Source organism: Cervus elaphus, chromosome 1 (assembly GCF_910594005.1).
Source record: "Cervus elaphus chromosome 1, mCerEla1.1, whole genome shotgun sequence".
Lineage (NCBI taxonomy): Eukaryota > Metazoa > Chordata > Mammalia > Artiodactyla > Cervidae > Cervus > Cervus elaphus.
In genome coordinates this window covers 69,797,821-69,817,678 of record NC_057815.1, presented here as the reverse complement: position 1 = coordinate 69,817,678, position 19,858 = coordinate 69,797,821, and the positions used below count along the sequence as shown (strand labels likewise).

The following is a 19,858-nucleotide window of genomic DNA, read 5'->3' as shown; positions in this document are numbered from 1 at the left end:
GAACTCAGCTTGTTAAGTCCAGCTTCACCCTGATTTACCACAAGGCTTTGGGTGGTCCCTTCCCCATCTGTAAAATGGGACACCCTGTGCTACTCTCAGGGCTGGTGACCATCACGGAAGGGAAACATTGTGGAAGAGGAATTCTCTACTACCCTCAGAACCGGGGTCTGGATGATAGCTGTGACCCTCTTCCGCTTGGCTCCCCTCCCTCAGGTCCACACTCAGTAGGGCAGGGCAGCTGTGATTTGGCAGGATTGAGCCATCCAGAAGAGGAGGTGGCTTTGGGGAAGATGTGTAAAAGACAATGATACCACAGTGCTACTTTTTGAATAGCACTTGAAGACAACCTGAGTAAGATGGTGCTGGAAATGGGGATCCAGTTTGGCCAGGGCTTAGCCCTGGGTTGGGAAGTTCCCCTGGAGGACAGCATGGCAACCCACTCCAGTATTCTTGCCTGGAGGATCCTGTGGACAGAGAAGCCTGGTGGGCTACAGTCCCTGGGGTTGCAAAGATAGGCAATGGATGAGTGGCTAAGCACAGCACAGCTAGCTTTGTGAAGACTGGGCTGAAATCCCTGTCTCTTATAGTCAGTGTGACTTTGGACGTGCCACTTAACCTCTCTGAGACTCAGTTTCCCCAAATGGGGGCCTTACTAGTCCCAGACAGGTGATTTTTATTTATACTCGATGACCCCATCCCTAACTTGTTTCTCCACACGAATTCTGGAGACTTAAGATGGTACCTTTTCACAGCTGCTTGAGGGTCCAGGAGCCGCCGGAGGAGGCTCTGAACACCACACCACAATCTAGAGAGGGAACTGTGGACCCACCAGAGGGGATGGCTGCGGTGTGGGGGAACCCCCTTTCCAGCCACCCCAGGGCCAGTGAAGGGTCATTTCCTTCCGTGTTCAGCCCCGCCGTCACCTCTCCTGTTTGCCTCCCCTAAGTGCGGCGGCGCCAACAGCGGGGGAAATCGGGGCCAGGCCGGATTTCCTCTGCTGACCTGCGGCTGCTAGAGCCACCCGCCCCTCCGGACCCCGCGGGGCCACGAACTGCACGTGCGGCGGCCCGGCACGGCCTCGGTGGCACAGCGCTTCCTTAAGGACCCCTCTCCCTCCCCTTCCTTTCATCCTGCCCTCTTCGACCCGCCCCTCCCCAGCCTCGCGGTTTCGGCCGCGAGAAAATGCTTCCTCCCCTCGTGGGTTCCGGATAAACCGAGTCACGCGGGGGCGCGCCGGCCGGGCGCTAGGACCCCGCGGCCGGGCCGAGGGGGGGCGTGGTGGGGCGGGTCGGCGGGAGAGGTATTTAAATTGGAGCCCCAGTCGCCCTCTCGTGGGTCAGGCTCCCGTGGGGCGGTGGAGCGGCCGTGCGCCTCCTCGGGCCGTGACCCCGGGGTCTGGCGCGGGGTGGGACGGGGAGGGCAGGTTTGCGCAAAATGTGCCGGGGCTGCCCGGGAGAGGAGCGGCGGCCGCGCTGAGCCAGGTAGGAGCCGCCCAGCGGGCGAGGCTGGCCGGCCCCTCGGGGAACTGGCGGTCCCGAGCCCCTCTCGAGCACCCGGCGCGGAGCTGGGCTGGGGCTGGTTCATCGAGACACTGATCCTCAACAATCCACCCCCCACCCCAACCAATACTTTGTGCGTGGGGCCAGGGTTGACCCTGCCTCGGCTCCAGGCTCCTAGCTCAGCGGATCTTTCCCGCGAAGGGCAGGGCGAGGCCGGCGTTCCCATTTGACAGATGGGAAAACAACCGCAGAAAGGCCGGCACTTGCCTAGGGAACACACAGGCTAGTCAAGGGCAGTTCAGGATTTGTCTCTGGTCTCCTACTACCCTCTAACCCTGGCGGGGGGTGGGGGGGGGAGCGGGTGTGTGGGTCTTCCCATCCCACCGCACCAGATAGCCTGCCCATCTCTAGGGGTGCAGAGGGTGAGGCACCCACCTCTCTCCTAGGGTTTCCAGAGCCATCCCTCTTCATGGGTGGTAGGACGTGAGGGACCCCCACCCCCACCCTCAGCTGCCTGAAATTCCGCCATCACAGACACATTCCTTTGGGTTAAGGTCTAATTCCCCCGTGGGCTGCACATGTCTCCAGAACGGGGCTTGCCCTTAGTGATTCACTGCTGGCTGGGAACATCCAGAGCAGCTCTCCCAGGACCCGACTCTGCCCGTGATCCAGGCTGAGAGGAGGGAGAGGAGCACCCAGGAGCACCCCGAAGCCCGGCTGGCACTGTGAGCCTGTCTGCTGCTGCGTGTGTTGGGGTTGGGGGATGTGTGGAGTGGGCTAGAAAGGAGATCTTGGCCTGGTGTTGTGGAAACACTTGCTTTAGGAGGCAGACAAACTGGATTCTGATCCTGACTCTGCCATTTACTGCCTATGTGACCTTGGGTAAGTCATCTCCCTGAGCCTGGTTTTCCTCGTGGGCAAATTCTCTAGGAGGCAGGCAGCTCAACACCTGCTGAAAAACACACAACACACAGATCTGGGCTAAATCCCCAAACACTCATGAGCTGGGTAACTCTGGGGTAAGTCACTTCACCTTTCTGAGTCTCAGTGTTCTCATCTGTAAAATGGAAATTATAGTAACTGCTTCATTGGGTTGTTGTGAGAATTAAATGATACATGTCAAGTGCTAAGAAGAGTATCTAACATCCTTAAACACTAAAGACGGGCTTAATATTGGTAGCGCCTCTCCACCTCATTTCTCTCTCTCCCTCTCTCTCTCACACACACACTTTCACACACACGTACACATTTTTTTTTTTTTTTTTTTGGCACTTCTCCTCCCAGAGTCCTAAGATGTTTCTGGCCTCCTCTTCCCTGGGCCACTTGTCTGCAGGCTGGGGGCCTTCCTTTTGAGCACTCCTCGCCACGCCTGGGCTGCTCAGCCCTGCAAGTTTGTCCCCACTGGGAAAGACAATGTGTGTCCAGGGTACCTTCACAGCCATTCTCTGCTTGATCATCACAACCACTGGGGGCAAACAGTGGCAAAACAGGAACCAGGCTACTTGCTCTACAGATGGGACATGGAGACCCTGAAAGGTGAAGGGACGTGCCCCAGGGCGCAGGGCTGGTGAGCAGTAGAGTCAGGATGGGAGCCTGGGTCTCAGTGATCCCAGTCCTCCCTCTTAAGAGCAAGTAGCCCTCAAATTCTACACACTGTGTCTGGGCACTGCTGAAGGGTGCCCACCATCAAGGGGCCCTTCTCCTTTGGATGGCAGGGCAGAGTTCCACATGCTGCGGGGAAGGGCCCCCCTGGATGCTCAGGTGCCCACCTGGGAGATAGGATGGGATTTGGCAGGGGAACAGGAAACAAGAGCCCCTTTGGGAAGGTTCAGAACTAACCCAGGTCCTCCCTTATCCTTACCTACCTTATCCTTACTCAACACTCAGCCCTTTGCAGTGGACTGCTACCCCTCACTTTGCTGTTTATTCAATAGATCTTTAGTGAGCACTGCTTATTAGATCCCTGTTCTCAGAATAAGAAATAAACTATTAGGAAACAACCAATTCAAGGAAAACAGTAAAACACATGCAGATCTGGGGAGGTGGAGGGAGCAAGCAGGGCCAAGGCCCTGAGGCAGGAGGGCACTTGCTTGATGAATGGCGAGAAAGGTAGGACTCGGTGAGGGAAGGACAAATGGTAGATGGAGTCAGAGAGCAGATTGTGTACATCTGGACTTTATGGGAGGTTTTCAAGCAGTGAGATTCATGGTCTGATACATGATTTAAAGACATCACTCAGGCTACTATGCTTAGGGCAGACTGAAAGAGATCAGGGTGGGAACAAGGTGTTGCTGGGGTTGAGGCCCGAGGTCACGGTGGTACCTCAGTCTGTGGGGTGGTAGGCAGATCCAGCGCCTGTTTTTTTTAGGAAGAGCGGACAGAACCTACTGATGAGGGGAGGGAGTGTGGCAGGGAGGTAAAAGGAGAGTCCAGAAGAGAAACTGCCATGTCACCGAGGCGCCGCATGTGCATTCTCAGTTCCTTCCCCGACCTGCACAGTGTGAGATGGGTCCCAGTGGACAGCAAGGCCCCTCTGCCCTGGGGACACGTCCCATGGTGATGGGGGGGAGGTGGTGGGGTCAAGGGAAGGGAACCAGGGGCTGATGGAATGCTTGGCGCCAATATATAGCCCAGACTTGGAGAACCAGAGACGGCTTCTTGGAGGAGGTAACATCTAGGCTGAGACCCAAAGAATGAGGAGGTATTCAGCACAATAGAGGGGAGGAAGTGAAGGTTAGGGGCAGTGAAAAGATGATTAGAGAACTGAAGGGGATTCAAGGCTTCCAGAAAACAGAATAGGAAAAGGGACAATGAGAAATGAAGCTGGAAAGCAGAGCCGGTGAGGCAGACAGGCTCCTCAAGGGCCTCGAAGGCCCTGCTGAGGGGTTTCCACTCAATTCCGAGTATACTGGCTTTCAAAAGGGTGGTGATGTTCTGCTTTTTAAACAGCAGAACAGAATTTCCTGTGAAAGCCCAACCTGTAACGCAGGTGAGAGGGAGAACAGCTGTGGGGCAGGGGGCCCATGGCCCCGGGGGAACCCGGGGAGCTGGTCTTAAAAGACACCACTGCGTTCTTTGCCTATATGAACAAGGAAGGACCTCAGAGCACCCGCCTTCATTTACAATTCATAGCAAGGATGTTTATGGGTTCTAACAGTAAAGACTCAGCCCATAAAGGTTCTATAAATGCATCTTCTAAAGCATCCCTCAAAATAAATAAATAAATAAATAAAGCATCCCTCAGATTCACAATTCAGCACTTACTTATTGAGCACCTGCAGGAGACCTTATAGTGTAGAGGTTAAGGGCACAGATCCAAAAACCTAACTTCCTGGGTCTGTCACTTGTTAGTTGTGTGACCTTGGGCATGTTGCTTAATTTCTCTGAGCCACCGTTTTCCTGTCTGCACAGTGGGAATGGTGATCATGAAGCCAAGTCATTGAATTATTGGAAAGAGTAAATGAGTTCATAGCTGTAAAGTGTCAAGAAGAGTGCCTAGCGTATGAGAGCTCTGTGTGTGACACTTTCATAGAATACGTCTCATTTGATCTTAATAAAACTTGGCGAGGTTGGCATTAGCCTCAGAAGAGGAAACTGAGGCTCAGAGAGGTAAAGCGGCTTGTACAAAGTCACACAGCAGGTAAGTGGAAACAGAGGAAGCAGTCTGGTGTGGGTGACTCTGAGTCCAGTGCTCTTGGAGAGCATTATGTCTCTACTTGTTAATGTTTTGTATGTATTTATATTATGGTCACTTCTGGGCCTTTATCTGTGTCCCCAGTTCCCAGTACAGAGCCAGACATGAAGAGGCATTCAGTAAAGATGTGGGTGAATGAATGAATGAATGAATGAAATTGACGAACTGAGCTGTGTGTTGCTAGCACTTGGCCCAGGTTCTCCATGAATGAGCCCCTAGCAGCCCTGGGATGCGACCCGGCTGGGGCCTTTGTGGTCCCCCTCAACCTCAACCAGGCTGCTCATAGAGAGAAGGGCTGGCCCAGCAGGCCTGGGTGTCCCACTGTGTAGGCGGTGGCTTCAGTGAAAGTTAAGGGCCTGGCAGCCTGTTCCTGGGGAAGTCCACGGGCCACAGTGCTGGGGGCAGGGCAGGCCTCCTGGCGGGGCTTCCTGTCAAGGCTCCAGGCCCGGCCTTAAAACAATGGCAGGGACTCGGGGATCAGAAAATCAAAAGAGAAAGGGCAAAATAAGGTTCTGCGGGTGGGGGGATTGAGGAATTCCGTTTGGAACTTGAAGAGCTAAGATGCGGGGACCTGCTTGTAGCCTGTGTGGAACTGGAGTCAGAGGCCCAGCCCTGAACTTGGTCCAGGGCAGCCCTTGAGGTCTGTCTGCCTCCGGCTCACCTCCTCCAGGCTTTCTTCCACCAGATGGGGCCTTTTAAAACCCAAATCTGACCTTGTCACCCACTGCTTAAAAACCCTTGTCCAAAGTAATGGCTTAGCTCCCCCACCTGGCACCAAAGGCCCTTTGTGATGGGCTGCAGCCCTGTTTCCCATCACCTTCACAAGGTGCCCCATTCACAGCACCTTCAGTCCAGCTCCCACTGTGGTCTGGGGTTCCCTGAGGACAGGTGTAGACAGGAGGGGGCGGTGGGAGCCCGTGGTGGCAAGGAGCGTGTGGTCTTAACCATCTTCCCCTTTCCTGCCACCCTGTGCAGAGCCATGAGCCACCAGATTCTGCTGCTTCTGGCCGTGCTGACCCTGGGCCTGGCTACCTCCCAACACCGAGACAAGGTGCCCTGTAGGAAGGTAAGATGCTCTGCCTTGTCAGGAAGAGCTCCTCATATCCCCTGCCCCCAGGGTGTCCTACTGCCCCAGAGGCCGGAGGCTAGAGGGCTCAGAAGAGGGAAGGGGATCCATTTAATGCCATTAAACCTCACATTTAATGAGCACCTACTAGAATGTCTAAATGCCTTGTTTACTATTAATCCTGCCAGGTAAGTATAATTATTCCAGTTTTAGAGAATTGGAAACCGGCTTGGAGAAGTTAGCCAACTTGTCCGAGGTCACTCACTTCAGGCCAGTAGGGACTCTATTTCCTCAAGCCGCCCCCACAAGGCAGTGGGTCCAGCTGGCTGCTGAAGAATACATGTGCGTGCGTGCTAAGTCACTTCAGTCGTGTCTGACTTTTTGTGACCTCATGGACTGTAGCCCATCAGGCTTCTCTGTCCATGGGGATTCTCCAGACAAGAATACTGGAGTGGGTTGCCATGCCTTCCTCCAGGAGATCTTCCCATCCCAGGGATCAAACCCACGTCTCTTACATCTCCTGCTTTGGCAGCCAGGTTCTTTACTACTAGCGCCACCTGTGAAGTCCTGAAGAATATGTATATGTGTGGGGAACCTAGGGTTGGCAGCTGGGAAAGACTCTTCTGTTCTGGGCCCCTCCTGGGGACAAATCCCCTCCCTAACTGGGCTCCTTAACTTGAGCCCAACTGCCGTATTCCTGCTGTGATGCCTCTCATTTATTACTGCCCAGGTCAAAGGCTGCCTCCTCCAGGAAGCCTTCCCTGACCCTTCCCAGGCCATCCCTTTTCTGGGCTCCCACAGTCCTAAGCCTTCCTCCTTCTCAACATTGAGCACATGGGGTAGTTGGTAAATGGGTCCACACCTGACTCAGCTACCAGACCAAGAGCTCCTCAAGGGCAGTGACAAAGTTTGATTTACTTTGTCCTATCTTCCTGCCTGGAGTCAGGGAAACTAGCTCTGAGGTTACTGTGACCCTGTGGGGTACAGAGAAAAGAGATTATCTAGTCTACTTGTAAGGCTGGACAGTCACGGAGGTCAAGGCCAGAGTTTGGGCTGGGGAAGGGACAGGCCCTCCAGTAGCCTCATTTGATCCTGGGATTGGAAGCTCATGACACAGAGCTGGTGTTTTAGTCACCCAGTCATGTCTGACTCTTTTGTGACCCCATGGATTGGGATTTTTCCAGGCAAGAATACTGGACTGGGTTGCCATTTCCTTTCTCCAGGGGATCTTCCCAACCAAGGGACCAAACTTGCATCTCCTACATTGCAGGCGGATTCTTTACTGCTGAGCCACCGGGGAAGCCCCTGTGACACAGGGTGGGCAGCTGCTTTTGGAGGTGCCTGTGCTAGCAACCAGGGCCAGTAGCACTTGCCTGGGGTTTGCAGTGTCTGCTGTCGCCACCTCACTTGTGCTCCTTGGAGCCCTTCCAGGGTTCCCAGAACCCAGAATAACAGGCAGAGAAGGACTCAGACGTCACCACATGCAGCCCCACATCCTACCTGGGGCAGGAGGCTCAGAAGGAGGAAGGGTCTGGGCCACCCAACAGGCAGAGGGGACCTGGGTGAGCTTTGGATTTGGCAAAGGAGATAACAGGCAGGAAAGGACTTTCTGAACTCCCACGGAAGGTATTATGATGCTTTTCAGTAGTAAAAAGAAATGGCCACATGCCAAGGGCTAGCAAGGGGCCTGCTCTACACTAAGGACTATCTCTCATTTTGTCCTGCCCAGAACTCCTCTTTTCAGCTGAGGAAACTAAGGCTGAGAGAAGAGATGTGGCCCCAAGGTCATACAGACAGGAAGTAACAGCCAGGATTTGGACCCCTCCCTCCCGAGTTCATGCTGTCCACTGCCGGCTGATTCTCGCTGCCCTGCTTCCCTTCTGTGTGCAGGCACTATGATGGGGTTGAGTGGCACCCTCTTCCCTCCTAAAAAAAAAAAGAAGCTGAGCAATGGCATCCTGGCATATCAGAGAGAGTGGATAGGGGGTCATCAGGGGAAGCTCTGAACCTGTCTAAGGTTGAATGCTCCCAAGACCCCTCCCCATATAAGTCACTCATGCTGGGGGTTCGGAGATCAGGGAGCAGTGGGTGCCCCGCACATGGTGTCCTGAGAGCTGCCCTGGTCTTCAAGCTCCTTCTTGGACTGAACTGCTGAACTGGAGAGCTAAGCAGTCCTGCCTCGTGGCAGCCCCCTCTGGGCCTCTGTGACAGGGGTCCTGGGCACTGGGCAGAAAGCAGGATTGGGTGCTGGACTGGGCTAGTTTTATGTCCTGGCTCAGCTCTCAGGGTCTGGTGCCCCAGGGAACCTTTGAGTATCCAGAGGTGAAATGGGGCTGGGCTTACATATGGGGTAGGCGCTCCCCACCCCACACAACACACGTTATGTCTGTGTTATTTTGTTGTTTCTTCTTTAATCAGGATGGTTCAGAGAGCTGAGAATATGGATGAGGAGTCTATGCCCAGTAGCCCCAGCTGGCAGAGAGGTTGTGAGGGAGGAGGGAGCAAGGAGCCAGGCAGATCTGGCAAGGTGGCTGGAGTATGAGGATTCTAGTTTGCACTGGCGCCCAATGGCAGGGGTTGTCCCTGGGCCTCTGAGGAATGCCGGTCACTGTGCCATGTGGACTTGGAAGAGTCACACATGCCTGATGGAAGACAGCCGGTTCCTCCCCCCATCCCTCCCCCTACCTTGGGCTCTTGGGAGGAAGCGGAGAGCTGGGCCAGGCAGGGAACACCCAGGCTGTGTTCTGACCCTGTCGGCCCAGCTGCTGACTTGTGACCTCTTTCAGGTTACTGCCATCTTTAAGCTTGGTCTCCCCATCTGGGAAGGGGGTGGGCTGAACCCTTTGCATTCTAATAGTCTTTGACTCTAGTCTAAATAAATGGATGTACATCCTAAGTTGCTTCAGTCATGTCCGACTCTTGAGACCACATGGACTGTAGCCTGCCAGGCTTCTCTGTTCATGGGATTTCTCAGGCAAGAATACTGAAATGGGTTGCCATTTCCTCCTCCAGATCTTCCCAACCCAGGGATCAAACCCTATCTTCTGCATTGTCAAGCGGGTTCATTACCACTAGCGCCACCTAGGAAACACTGAATGAATGGATCATCCCTTTTCTTTATCATTCAGAAAGGTGATTGAGTCAGTCCCTCAGACCTGTATTAAGCTGATGATGTCTTTCGTCTATTGAAAAATGTACTGAGCACTTTCTGGTGCTCAGAAAGGCCAGGTCCAAATATCCACTCAATCAAACCCTTTGCCCTGAGCTCACTTTCTAGCCAGTCGGCACTCAGATAGTCACAGGGAGCTGTGAGAGCCCAGAGGAAGGCCCGACTTGCCCGGCATTCAGGGAAGTCTCCTGGGTGGAGGAGACCCTGGTGCTCAGCACACAGAGGTCGTGATCCTGATCTGGTTGGGCAGAGCACAACCAGCATGCGGAGCAGCAGGAAGGAGGCTGAGAGGTGGGTGTGGGAGGGCGCAGTGGGGTGTGGTCAGGTGTGGACTGGGCTAGGGTGGGTTGGGAGATCAGCAGGGACCACAAACAACATTGAACCCTGCTGAGGGTCCTGGCTCTGCCTGGAAGGGGTTTAAGTCAAGGGCAGCATGGTCAGGGTGGAGTTTCTGAGCAGTTGCCAGGCATTTGGCTGGCAGACCTATCAGAAGGGGTCAGTGGAGACAGAGAGGCTGGGGTGTAGTGGGCCTGAGCTGGGTGCTTATGGAAGTCAGAGCCTTTTCTGGGACAGGCTGGGGTTCCTGGTGTGCCGGAAATGACAGCGGGAGACTGCATTCACATGGAAAGAATCCTGGCCCCTGAAGGCACATGTGGTGGAGGACAAAAGTGGGGTCTTTGGTTGTTAAGAGGCTGGGGTTCAAAAGCTATTAGCTCTGTTCCTCACCAGCGTGGTGATCCTAGACCCTCTCTTCCCCTCTCTGAGCTTGGGTTTCTTAAAGAGGGGTGATCATGTTTGATGGGCAGGGTACCATGACAATGCGATGAGACCATGGGTCTGAAAATGCGAAATAAAATATAAAATGCTGAATAGGCATTGGGGAAGGATGAGTTACATTCTGGATCAGAACCAGATGGAGCTCACACAGCAAAATCAGTCTTGTCAACAAAGACTATGGGTTGGGACTCTGGTCATCTTTTCCCCTGCCCCAACCCCATCTCTGGGGGCCCATCTGGACTGGACCATGGGAACTGAAGCCACTGATGGGGCGGGGTGGGGTGGGGGTAGATGGGGCAGCGGGAAAGAGGTCACATCTAGGGAGTGTCAGCAAGGAAGGCAGGCTCTGGGACCAGAGCTGTGCCCTATGGAGTGAGGGTTTGAATGAGATCTGAGGGTGAGGGACCACAATTAAAACAGAGGACTAGAGTGGAAAGAGCATTTTTCCCTTTTGGAAACATTTCTCCCAAAGTGGTTTCTAACTGACATCAGCTGGGTTAGTTTAACTCTCTGGGTCCATAGAAGGAACTTGGGATGTGGAACAAGGAGGCCTGGGTCCCAGCTTGGCCCTGCTCCTCACTGGCTCTGGGTAACTCTAAATGATATGTGGCTTAGTTTCCTGTAAAATAGGGTAATAATCAGTACAGAATTTTTCTGTTAGTACATTTTTCCTTCTGTCTATCATATGTATGGTCTACCTATCAAAGCTTTCTTGAGTCTTGCCTGATGGTAGCACTGCTGTACTGTGTACCAAAGACAGCGGCAGGGAACAGGGTAGGGATCATGCAGACTAGGGGGATTAGGCTGGGGTGGAGGACCTGAATCATGCTGGGAGGACAGAAGAGAGGCCGAGCCACGCCTGGTGGGGGCTCAAGTCATCCTTCCTAGAGGCGAGTGTCTGGTTCTACCTCCTACTGCGTGCACTAATGTCCACTGCTCTCCTTGCCCTCCCACCATCCCCAGGTGGACAAGGAGGTCTGGTGCCAGGGCCGTGGCTTGCTCCAGGTCCCCTCGATGCTCTCGCGGGACATCGAGGTCCTCAACTTATCTGGGAACCAGCTGCGGAGCATCCTGGCCTTGCCCCTGGGCTTGTACACGGCACTCCGTCACCTGGACCTGAGCGCCAACGAGATCAGCTTCCTCCAGCCAGGGGTCTTCCAGGCCCTGCCCCACCTGGAACACCTCAACCTGGCCCACAACCGCCTGGCGGTGGGCACGGCGCTGAACACTGGGGGACTGGGCCCCCTGCAGCACCTGACGTCCCTGGACCTGTCGGGGAACAGCCTGTACAGCGGCCTGGCGGAACAGCTGCTGGGGGAGGCGCCTGCGCTGCGCACACTCTCCCTGGCGGAGAACAGCCTGACGCGCCTGGGCCGCCACACCTTCTGGGGCACACCCGCCCTCGAGCGGCTGGACCTGCACAGCAACGTGCTGATGGACATCGAGGACGGCGCCTTCGAGGCCTTGCCCCGCCTGGTGCACCTCAACCTCTCCAGGAACTCCCTCACCTGTATCTCTGATTTCAGCCTCCAGCAGCTGCGCGTCCTGGATCTGAGCTGCAACAGTATCGAGGCCTTTCAGACGGCCCCGGAGCCGCGGGCCGAGTACCAGCTCGCCTGGCTCGACCTGCGGGAGAACAAACTGCTCCACTTTCCCGACCTGAGCGCACTCCCGAGACTCATTTACCTGAACGCGTCCAACAACCTCATCCGGCTCCCTGCGGAGCCACCCCGGGGTGGAGGCGAGGGCCTCCACGCGCCTTCCGAGGGCTGGTCAGCCTTGCCCCTCTCCAACCCCAGCCGCAATGCCAGCACCCAACCCCTCTCCCAGCTCTTGAATCTGGATTTGAGCTACAATGAGATTGAGCTCGTCCCGGAGGGCTTTCTTGAGCCCCTGACCTCCCTGCGGTCCCTGAACCTCAGCCGGAACTGCTTGCGGGCCTTTGAGGCCCGGCCCGTGGGCTCCCTGCCCTGCCTGACGCTCCTGGACGTCAGCCACAATGCGCTGGAGACGCTGGAGCTGGGCGCCAGGGCGCTGGGGTCCCTGCGGACGCTGCTCCTACAGGACAATGCCCTGCGGGACCTGCCCCCGTACACCTTCGCCAGCCTGGCCAGTCTGCAGAGGCTTAACCTGCAGGGGAACCGGTTCAGCCCCTGCGGGGGCCCAGCTGAGCCTGGACCCTCAGGTTGCGTGGCCTTCTCTGGCATCTCCTCCCTCCGTGTCCTGAACCTGGCAGACAATGAGATGGAGATACTGCGGGCGGGTGCCTTCCTCCACACGCCACTGGCCGAGCTGGACCTCTCCTCTAACCCTGGGCTGGATGTGGCCCCAGGGGCCTTGGCGGGCCTGGAGGGCTCCTTGGAGGTCCTGGCCCTGCAGGGCAATGGGCTGGACGTCCTGCAGGTGGACCTGCCCTGCTTCAGCTGCCTCAAGCGGCTCAATCTGGCCGAGAACCGCCTGAGCCGCCTGCCTGCCTGGACACAGGCTGTGTCCCTGGAGGTGCTGGACCTGAGAAACAACAGCTTCAGCCTCCTTCCAGGCAGTGCCATGGGAGGCCTGGAGAACAGCCTGCGGCGCCTCTACCTGCAGGGGAACCCCCTCAGCTGCTGCGGCAATGGCTGGCTGGCAGCCCAGCTGCACCAGGGCCGTGTAGATGTGGACGCCACCCAGGACCTGATCTGCCGCTTTGGCTCTCAGGAGGAGGTGTCCCTGAGTCACGTGCGTCCCGAGGACTGTGAGAAGGGGGGGCTCAAGAACGTCAACCTCATCATCATTCTCACCTTCGCGGTGGTGTCTGCCATCCTGCTCACCACTCTGGCCACCTGCTGCTGTGTGCGCCGGCAGAAGTTTAGCCAACAGTACAAAGCCTAGAGGGTTTGGAGGCCACACACGGGCTCTGTCGGGAGACCCTGCTGGGGCAGTGGGGGAGCCAGAGGCACGGAGAAGAGTGGGGACTGACCCATGATCACACAGTGAGCCAGGGTCCAAGACCCTTGGTCTCTCCATCCCAGCCCAGAGCTCCTTTCCCTGTGTCCTGCTATACCAGTAGGTGACCCACTTCTCAGGCCGCACATCATGGGGTCCAGCTGTGGAAGCCGGAAGTTGGGCAGTTTCAGAAGTGACAGAGGGTAAGGCTTACCCTACCAGATCTTCAGATCTTTGCCAAGCATCTGTTTTGTGCCACACCCTGCCCTGGGCACTGAGGGTGCCAGGTTATGAGACACATCCCTGCCCTCAACATTGCCCAGTCTGGGTGGGCAGGTGGTTGCAGAGTGTGCGGTCACCATGTGGAGTGTGAAAGCCAGGGCTCCAAAGTTCTGCAGCCCCAGCTGGCTGAATGTGGATAGTCCTGCCCTGGCTGGGCCAGGGCAAGAAAGGGGCAAGACCAAGAGGATTTGTCTGAGACATTTCCAAGCAGACTATTTGTCACATCTTCTGATAATGACTTTCAGCTTCTCTGGAACATGAAGAGCTTGTGACCGGAAGAGAGCTGGAGTCACTTGAGTAAGGCTTGGATCCAGTGCTGTTAGGCAGGCTGCGGCAGCTCTGGCAGGGTCTGGTTAAGAGGCAGTCTCCCTGGGCTCTGGCCCGGCACTGGACTGGTCTGTTTCCTGCTCTCAACAGGCGCTTTCCTACCTGGCTCCCTCAGGTTGCACACAGAGGTCCAGATAACTGCCCTAGCCCTCCCCCCATTCCCTGTCCAGGCCCTGCTCAGGCCTACTGCTCCAGCCCAGCCCCACCCTGGCCGGTGAGCCAGGAGTAAGACCCTTATGGATCTGGTTCTGTTTTACACCACACTTGGCAGCAGTGACAAACCCAAGCCTGTGTTTGCCTCTTTATGACAACCCTCTGAGGTTGGTATATTATCCCTTTTAACTAGAGGCTCTGAAAGTCTCCCTCCAGGGATCGCCAGCTAAGAAATGCCAGAGCTGAGCTCCAGACTCATATCCTCCTGCGTCCAGAGCCTGAGCTTGGCCACTGCAGGGGCTGCAGGCTGTAAGATGGACAGGAAATGGCCCCATATGGCTGGAACAGGGCCAGGGAGCATCTGGGCACACCCACCCGCTCTTCTCCTTCCTCTCTTCCAGGCGGGCAGAGAGAAGACAGGCAGCCACAGGCCTGCTCCTCCTTCTGTGCCTCTGTTTCTCTTATTCCATCCTTTGCTGACTGGGAGGGCTCTCCTTTTCTCATCTAGCCCTTGAATTCCCTCCCTCTCCCTCTGTTGAGCATAGCCTGAAACTTGAGACCATTGAGTCCAACCTCCCTGGTACATAGATAGAACAGCTGAGACTTAGGAAGAGAATGGGACTTGCTCAGAGCTGCTCAAGTCAGGACAGAGCCTGTGAAAAAAGGTGGATTCAGACCTCACTGAGGGAGTCAGGGTTGGGGGGCTTGGGGGTTGGACCTGGGCAGTTTTCCTTCTCTCTCTCAGCTGTCACATCACAAGATGATGCTGGCTCCAACCTCCCTTTCTGGTCCTCATCATGCAGGGAAGTTTCTTCCCCCTAGAAAAATGCATAGAAAAATCCCATGCAGATATAAGCCATGGAATTGTGGGCTGTTTGGGGACAAAGGAAGCCCTGGGATGAGCCCAGGACTCTGTGTCGTTGTCTTCACCTTCTTACTGTGCTTGGCCTGTACTCAGGCTCATGATGGTGCTCGGTAAAGTATGAGATGATGAAAACGGCCCTCTGTCCACCCCATTTTACAGATGAGAAGACTGAGGTTGAGAGAGGGTCAAAGACTCAGGGAGTCCATGGCAGAGCAGGGCCAGAACCTGGCCTGGTGGCCTGGCCCCAGCCGGGGGCCCTGGTGGTGAATGGGGCAGCTGGTGGGTCCAGTCCTGTTCGGGATCATGACCACAGGTGCTCACTGCACACAAACACTCTTCCTCAGGCCTGAGGGCAAGGCGTGGGCCTTTTCTTGCCTGATCTTTGAAAACACTACACGATGCTGCTCTCACCTCCGGGGAGCCAGGCCACAACCCAGGCCTCAGGACCCGCTCTTTGTGTAACCCACATGAATGTATTAAAAAATGATTTTGGAGAAATGGTGCAGCCTGCCGGCCTCCTCCTTGCTGCTGGGAATCTTCGAATCCACTTGAACCCTGCCCTCCTCTACTTCCCTTCCAGCCTTTGAAGCCTCATGGCAGACCCCTGGGGAGACAGGCTGAAGACCGCTGGGTGGGAGACTGAGGCCCTGGGTCTCACCATCTTGACTCTTGGTGCCTCAGCCACCATCATGTCCCCTGCACACCTCTGTCTCCTCACACTCGGCAAACCCCGCTCCCCACCCATGAAGAAGATGGTGACTCCCAGCAGGAACTTGTTAGCGCCTTTCTCTCTCTGCAGCTCCATTCGAGTGCTTTCTCTGTACCCTCTCCCCACCCCGTCTAGAGGCAGCCCTGGGCATGTCCTGTCCTCTCTCATTTATTTTCTCACTTTCCTCTCCTTTCAGCCTCTCCTCTCTGCTTCTGTCTTCCTCGCAGATATCAGCTGTGCCCAAGTCTTGCCCATCTTAAAAACAGTATGAAGACCCTTAAGCCACTTTCCCCTTTCCTTTCCTGACATCATGGGTAAACACCTCAGTAAAGTAGCTTCCTCTCCCTCCCCTCCATCCTAATCTATTCCAGGCCACTTCCAGCTGTCTCCAGCAATCTCCCCAACCCAGGACTGAGGTCAAAGGATGTACTTTTCAGACCACACCTCCCTGACTCCTCCACAGCGGGGCCCCTCGCCTCTATTCCCCCAATCACCCACACCCTCCCCTTGGGACACTCCCCTGACATCTAGGACCCCAGATACCTTCCTCTCAGGCAACTCCTTTTCAGGCTTTGCTGTGTGCTCACTTTCTTCAAGCCATCAGAATGGCAATCAGCAGGACTCTTCTCTCAGGAACGTTATCACACTCACTGATGTGGCTGCCCCATCACTCTAATGATGCCCATATCTCGGTCTCCAGCCCCAGGCCTTCCTGAGCATCCAGCCCTGCTACCCTGACACCCAAAGGCCTCCCCAGCTAGAGAGTTAAAGGCCCCCCAGGGGCTGGAGGATTGAGAGTGATCAGCCAGGCTGCTCAAAGTTGAGCTTGGAAGAATCAAGAGGGGTCAGAAGAAGAGCATTCCTGGTTCCTAGAAGGGAGTTGGAGGATGAGAGTGTGGGCTGTGGGGTCTAGGGGAAGCAACAAGAGTTGCCCCCCTGAGGTGGGAGTGGGAGTCTGGTGAGGGGCACTGAGGCAAAGTCTAGAGGGCAGGGAGTGGGCCCCCAGTCTCTCCCACTTTGCAGCCCTCTGTGCTTGTCTTCATGTGGTTCCATCTCCCCTTCTCAGCTGCCTGACAGCCAGACACTATCCCCTCTGCAGGTGCCAACCTTCTCTTCTCCACCTTCTCTCCCACAGGCTCCAGCTCTGCCTCCCCCATCCCCCAAGTACCCTGGAGATTTCTCCAGCCCAGCTTCTTCTCTGGGCTGTGGCCTCTCACCTCTCTGTTCCTGCTCCCAGCTCCCACTCTCCAAAGGAAAAATTGAAATGCCTATTTCATGGATGGGGCTGGGGGCGGGGGGCGGCGGTGAGCATTTATGTGACTCAATGCCCTGCACACAGGAGACGCTCCTTGATGGCCCACGGGAGGACAGTAGCACAGACTGAGCTCAGTCCAGGACTCTGCGGGAGCCTGCAGGCCCCTGACCTCTTTTCCTGGCAAACAGAGGAGTGTGCTCACCTGGCCAAGACCCCCAGCAAGGCAGAAATTCCTGTTTTCAGCTGAACATGGACATAGCTGCCAACTAGGTCATCAGAGCATCCGGCAAGTTCCAGAGAGAGAGAGGAGGCCAGTGCACAGCCCCTGTCACAGACAGACTGCAGTGCCAGGTCACCAGGCTCACTTGATCCGGTGAGCCATTGTGGCACTCCCCGAGGGCCAGGGCCCAGCAGGTCTAGCCTTGCAGGCCCGGTGGGAGGGCAGGGAGCCAGCAGCCCTGGCCAACCAGCTGCTGCTCCCTGTCAGTTCCCTGTGCTGGCTCAATCCCCCGCCCTGGAATCCAGGATCCACTGTCTGATCTCTGTGCCCTTGCTGTTTCGCAAGTCAGGTCCCTGCAACCCTCCATCCCCATCTCTCTCTGGCTGCCTCCCACCTCTTATTCCAAGCTGACACTTATTAGCACCTCCAGGTTGGGGTCTGCACTGAACACTTGACGTCCATGGCCGAAGATAATTCTAACACGCTTTGAAAACATTTCTGCAATTGTCATCCTCACTTTAGAGAAACCGAGACTCAAGATCCCACAGCTATCAAGTGCCAGAGCTGAGACTGAACCCAGGTTCATCCCGCTTCTCTCTGGAGCCAGAGATCTTAACCATTAGGCAGCACTGCCTCCTGACCCTCCCAACTCCCGGCTCTCTCCCACCTCCTCTCCTCAAAATGTCTCACCCACCCTGACCCCTTTGCCAAACCCCTCCTTTTCAACCCCTGCCCGCATCCCCTCCTCTGAGAAGACTATCCTGATTTCCCTCCTCCAGCCACTGACAGCTCTGGCTGCCCTGGGCTGCTACATCTGGGTGTCGGCCTGACCTGCCAACTAGACCAGGAGCTCCTGGAGAGAGGTCCTACCCAGAGTCCCTTCTGTATGCCCGGGGCCCGTGAGCCAGCACAGAGGCAAGTCCAAAGAAGAGGCTTCCTGAATGGATGGCCCTGCCCTCTAGGACCTAAAGTCTTGTGGGGATTAAGATCAAACCAAGAATGGGTGACAGGCTTCTCAGACAGACCCCAGAGACGCAGCGGGACTGCTCTGGGGAAGAGGAGTCTTCTCTCACCATCCTCATTCCCCTTGGTTCCTCTTGCCTCTGGGACCCTGGCTTCTCTTCTCCATCCCCCACTTGCCCCACACTCTCCTCTTCTCCTTCCCCTCCCTCAGTCATCTCCCCTCCACCCTCAACTCCCTGGGATCAGCTGGGGCTGTGGTGCTGAGAACATGGAGGGGAGGGAGGCCCAAGCTGTTTATAGGAACTGGAGCAGCTCCATCCATCAGCTCTGTTTGGAGCTGGAGACCAAGCATAATAAATACCTTGGCTCCTCCCCAGTTGTGCTTTCCCTGAACTTGGCCATTCGAACTCCAAATCTCTCTGGCCTGCTGGTTCTCAGGACCCAGCTCCCACCCCACCGCACCCTACCCCCACCTCCCACCAAGCTGCCCTGGAAAGAGCCCTGCCCCTGGGACCAGATATGCAAGGCTGAGTCTAGGCTGTGCTGCAGCTTTGCTTTGGAAGCAAATCATGCCCTGCATCTGTGCCTCCATTTCCCCATCCGTAAAATGGGGTCATTATCACTGCCCTCTGAACACACAATGCTGCTCACACATTAGGCTTGAGCATCCGCTTGGTGCTGGGCCCTGGGCCCCTTGAGATCCCTGGGAACAGACAGGCAGAGCCTCTGCCTATTGGGCAGAGGGAGGGGCCACACCATAGCACAAGCAGGAAGTGGTCAGCACCACGAGGGAGGTCCAGACTTTGGAAGTTTGTTTGCAGCAGGGAGCGGCCCTTCCAGCTGGAGGAGTAAAGGAAGACTTCGAGGACATCTGGTCTGGCCCTGCAAGGAAGGGTAGGATTTCAACATATGGAGATGGGGAGAGCCTCTGCCTGGTGGAGCAAACGCTGGGCAGCGGGAAGATGCGGGCCTGGGGATGGTGGGGGCAGAGAGAAGTCTCCATCTGCCCAGCCTCCACCCTATCACTCCCAACTTTGTCCTCTTCTCTGATCCTCCAGCACCTTATGCTTTTTGAAATCTTCCCTCCTTCCCTAGAGAGCTTTACACTCACCCAGCTCTCCCAAGTTGTAGATGCTTTCCCGGAATTCTGCAGTCATGTCCCCACTCCCAGCCTCCCCCTGTCCCCAAAGTCATCCTAGAAAGTGGAAGATTCACATCAGGGGAAAAGTCATTGGCCAATAGAACATGTTTCTGGAATGAATAAGGGAATAAATGAATAAAGGAATGAATAAAAGAGTGAGTCAATAAAAAAGAATAAGTGAGTAGGAAATTGTTTAATTCAATTGACATACTATGCTGTACATACAAGCTCTCTCCCCTGGTGGTGCTGCTTTTTGGGGGGATGGGTGGGAATAGGCAGTAAACACATGCTCACATGCACACACACACATACACATAAAGACAATGTGGCAAATCATGATGAGTGTTATAGGAGGAAATAATAGGGAGATGAAATGGGTGGACCTGGAAGTCCTCGCTGAGGATGGAGTCTGTAAGCTGAGACTGAAGGAGAACTAAAGTGGAGTGAGTGAATTAATATTCCTTCTAGCCTCTTCCCCTCACTCCCATTAATTTGCAAGAGCTGCACTCTAGACCCAGAGGTCCATTCTCATGCATTAAAAAGTACCCTTACCCTTGTACCCTCTGAGCCTTCCCCTCCCTTCAGTGCATTGGCTGTCCCATTCTAGAGTCATGGAGGAAAATATGGAAGGCCATGCATAACAGGTGGTGGGAGGGATGGCCAAGGGATGGGTGCAAAGAGTCAAGTTGTGGGGTAGGAGGCTGGTTAGGCTACAGGATAAGAAGTCAAGTTCCAAAGGCCCCTGATTTAAAATTTTGGGTGGTGGGTTGGATAGGCTTGGCTCCCTCCACCATTCTTAAGTTAACCATGTCA

General features: G+C 55.5%; 1 protein-coding gene across 3 annotated transcripts; it reads left to right on the top strand.

Annotated features, from left to right (window-relative positions):
- The first annotated feature begins 1,296 nt into the window (after positions 1 to 1,296).
- On the top strand, positions 1,297 to 16,786 carry LRRC32 (leucine rich repeat containing 32). Of its 3 annotated transcripts, XM_043908001.1 has the most exons (4): positions 1,297 to 1,481; positions 2,054 to 2,224; positions 6,169 to 6,259; positions 11,169 to 16,786. In XM_043908001.1, exons 3-4 carry the CDS (start codon positions 6,173 to 6,175, stop codon positions 13,074 to 13,076), a joined length of 1,995 nt encoding a protein of 664 aa, XP_043763936.1. In that variant the 5' UTR covers positions 1,297 to 1,481; positions 2,054 to 2,224; positions 6,169 to 6,172; the 3' UTR covers positions 13,077 to 16,786. The 3 variants fall into 3 exon arrangements, with proteins under 3 accessions (XP_043763936.1, XP_043763929.1, XP_043763946.1); XM_043907994.1 differs by lacking the exon at positions 2,054 to 2,224 and having other exon boundaries at positions 1,298 to 1,481; XM_043908011.1 differs by lacking the exons at positions 1,297 to 1,481; positions 2,054 to 2,224 and adding an exon at positions 2,243 to 2,381.
- Positions 16,787 to 19,858: the final 3,072 nt, after the last annotated feature.

What these genes read in the sequence shown, in the direction of transcription:
- LRRC32 (XM_043908001.1), top strand. Translation starts at nt 6,173, where the DNA reads ATGAGCCACCAGATTCTGCTGCTTCTGGCCGTGCTGACCCTGGGCCTG. An exon ending in ACAAGGTGCCCTGTAGGAAG is followed by an intron (nt 6,260 to 11,168) that starts GTAAGATGCTCT and finishes CACCATCCCCAG; the next exon opens with GTGGACAAGGAGGTCTGGTG.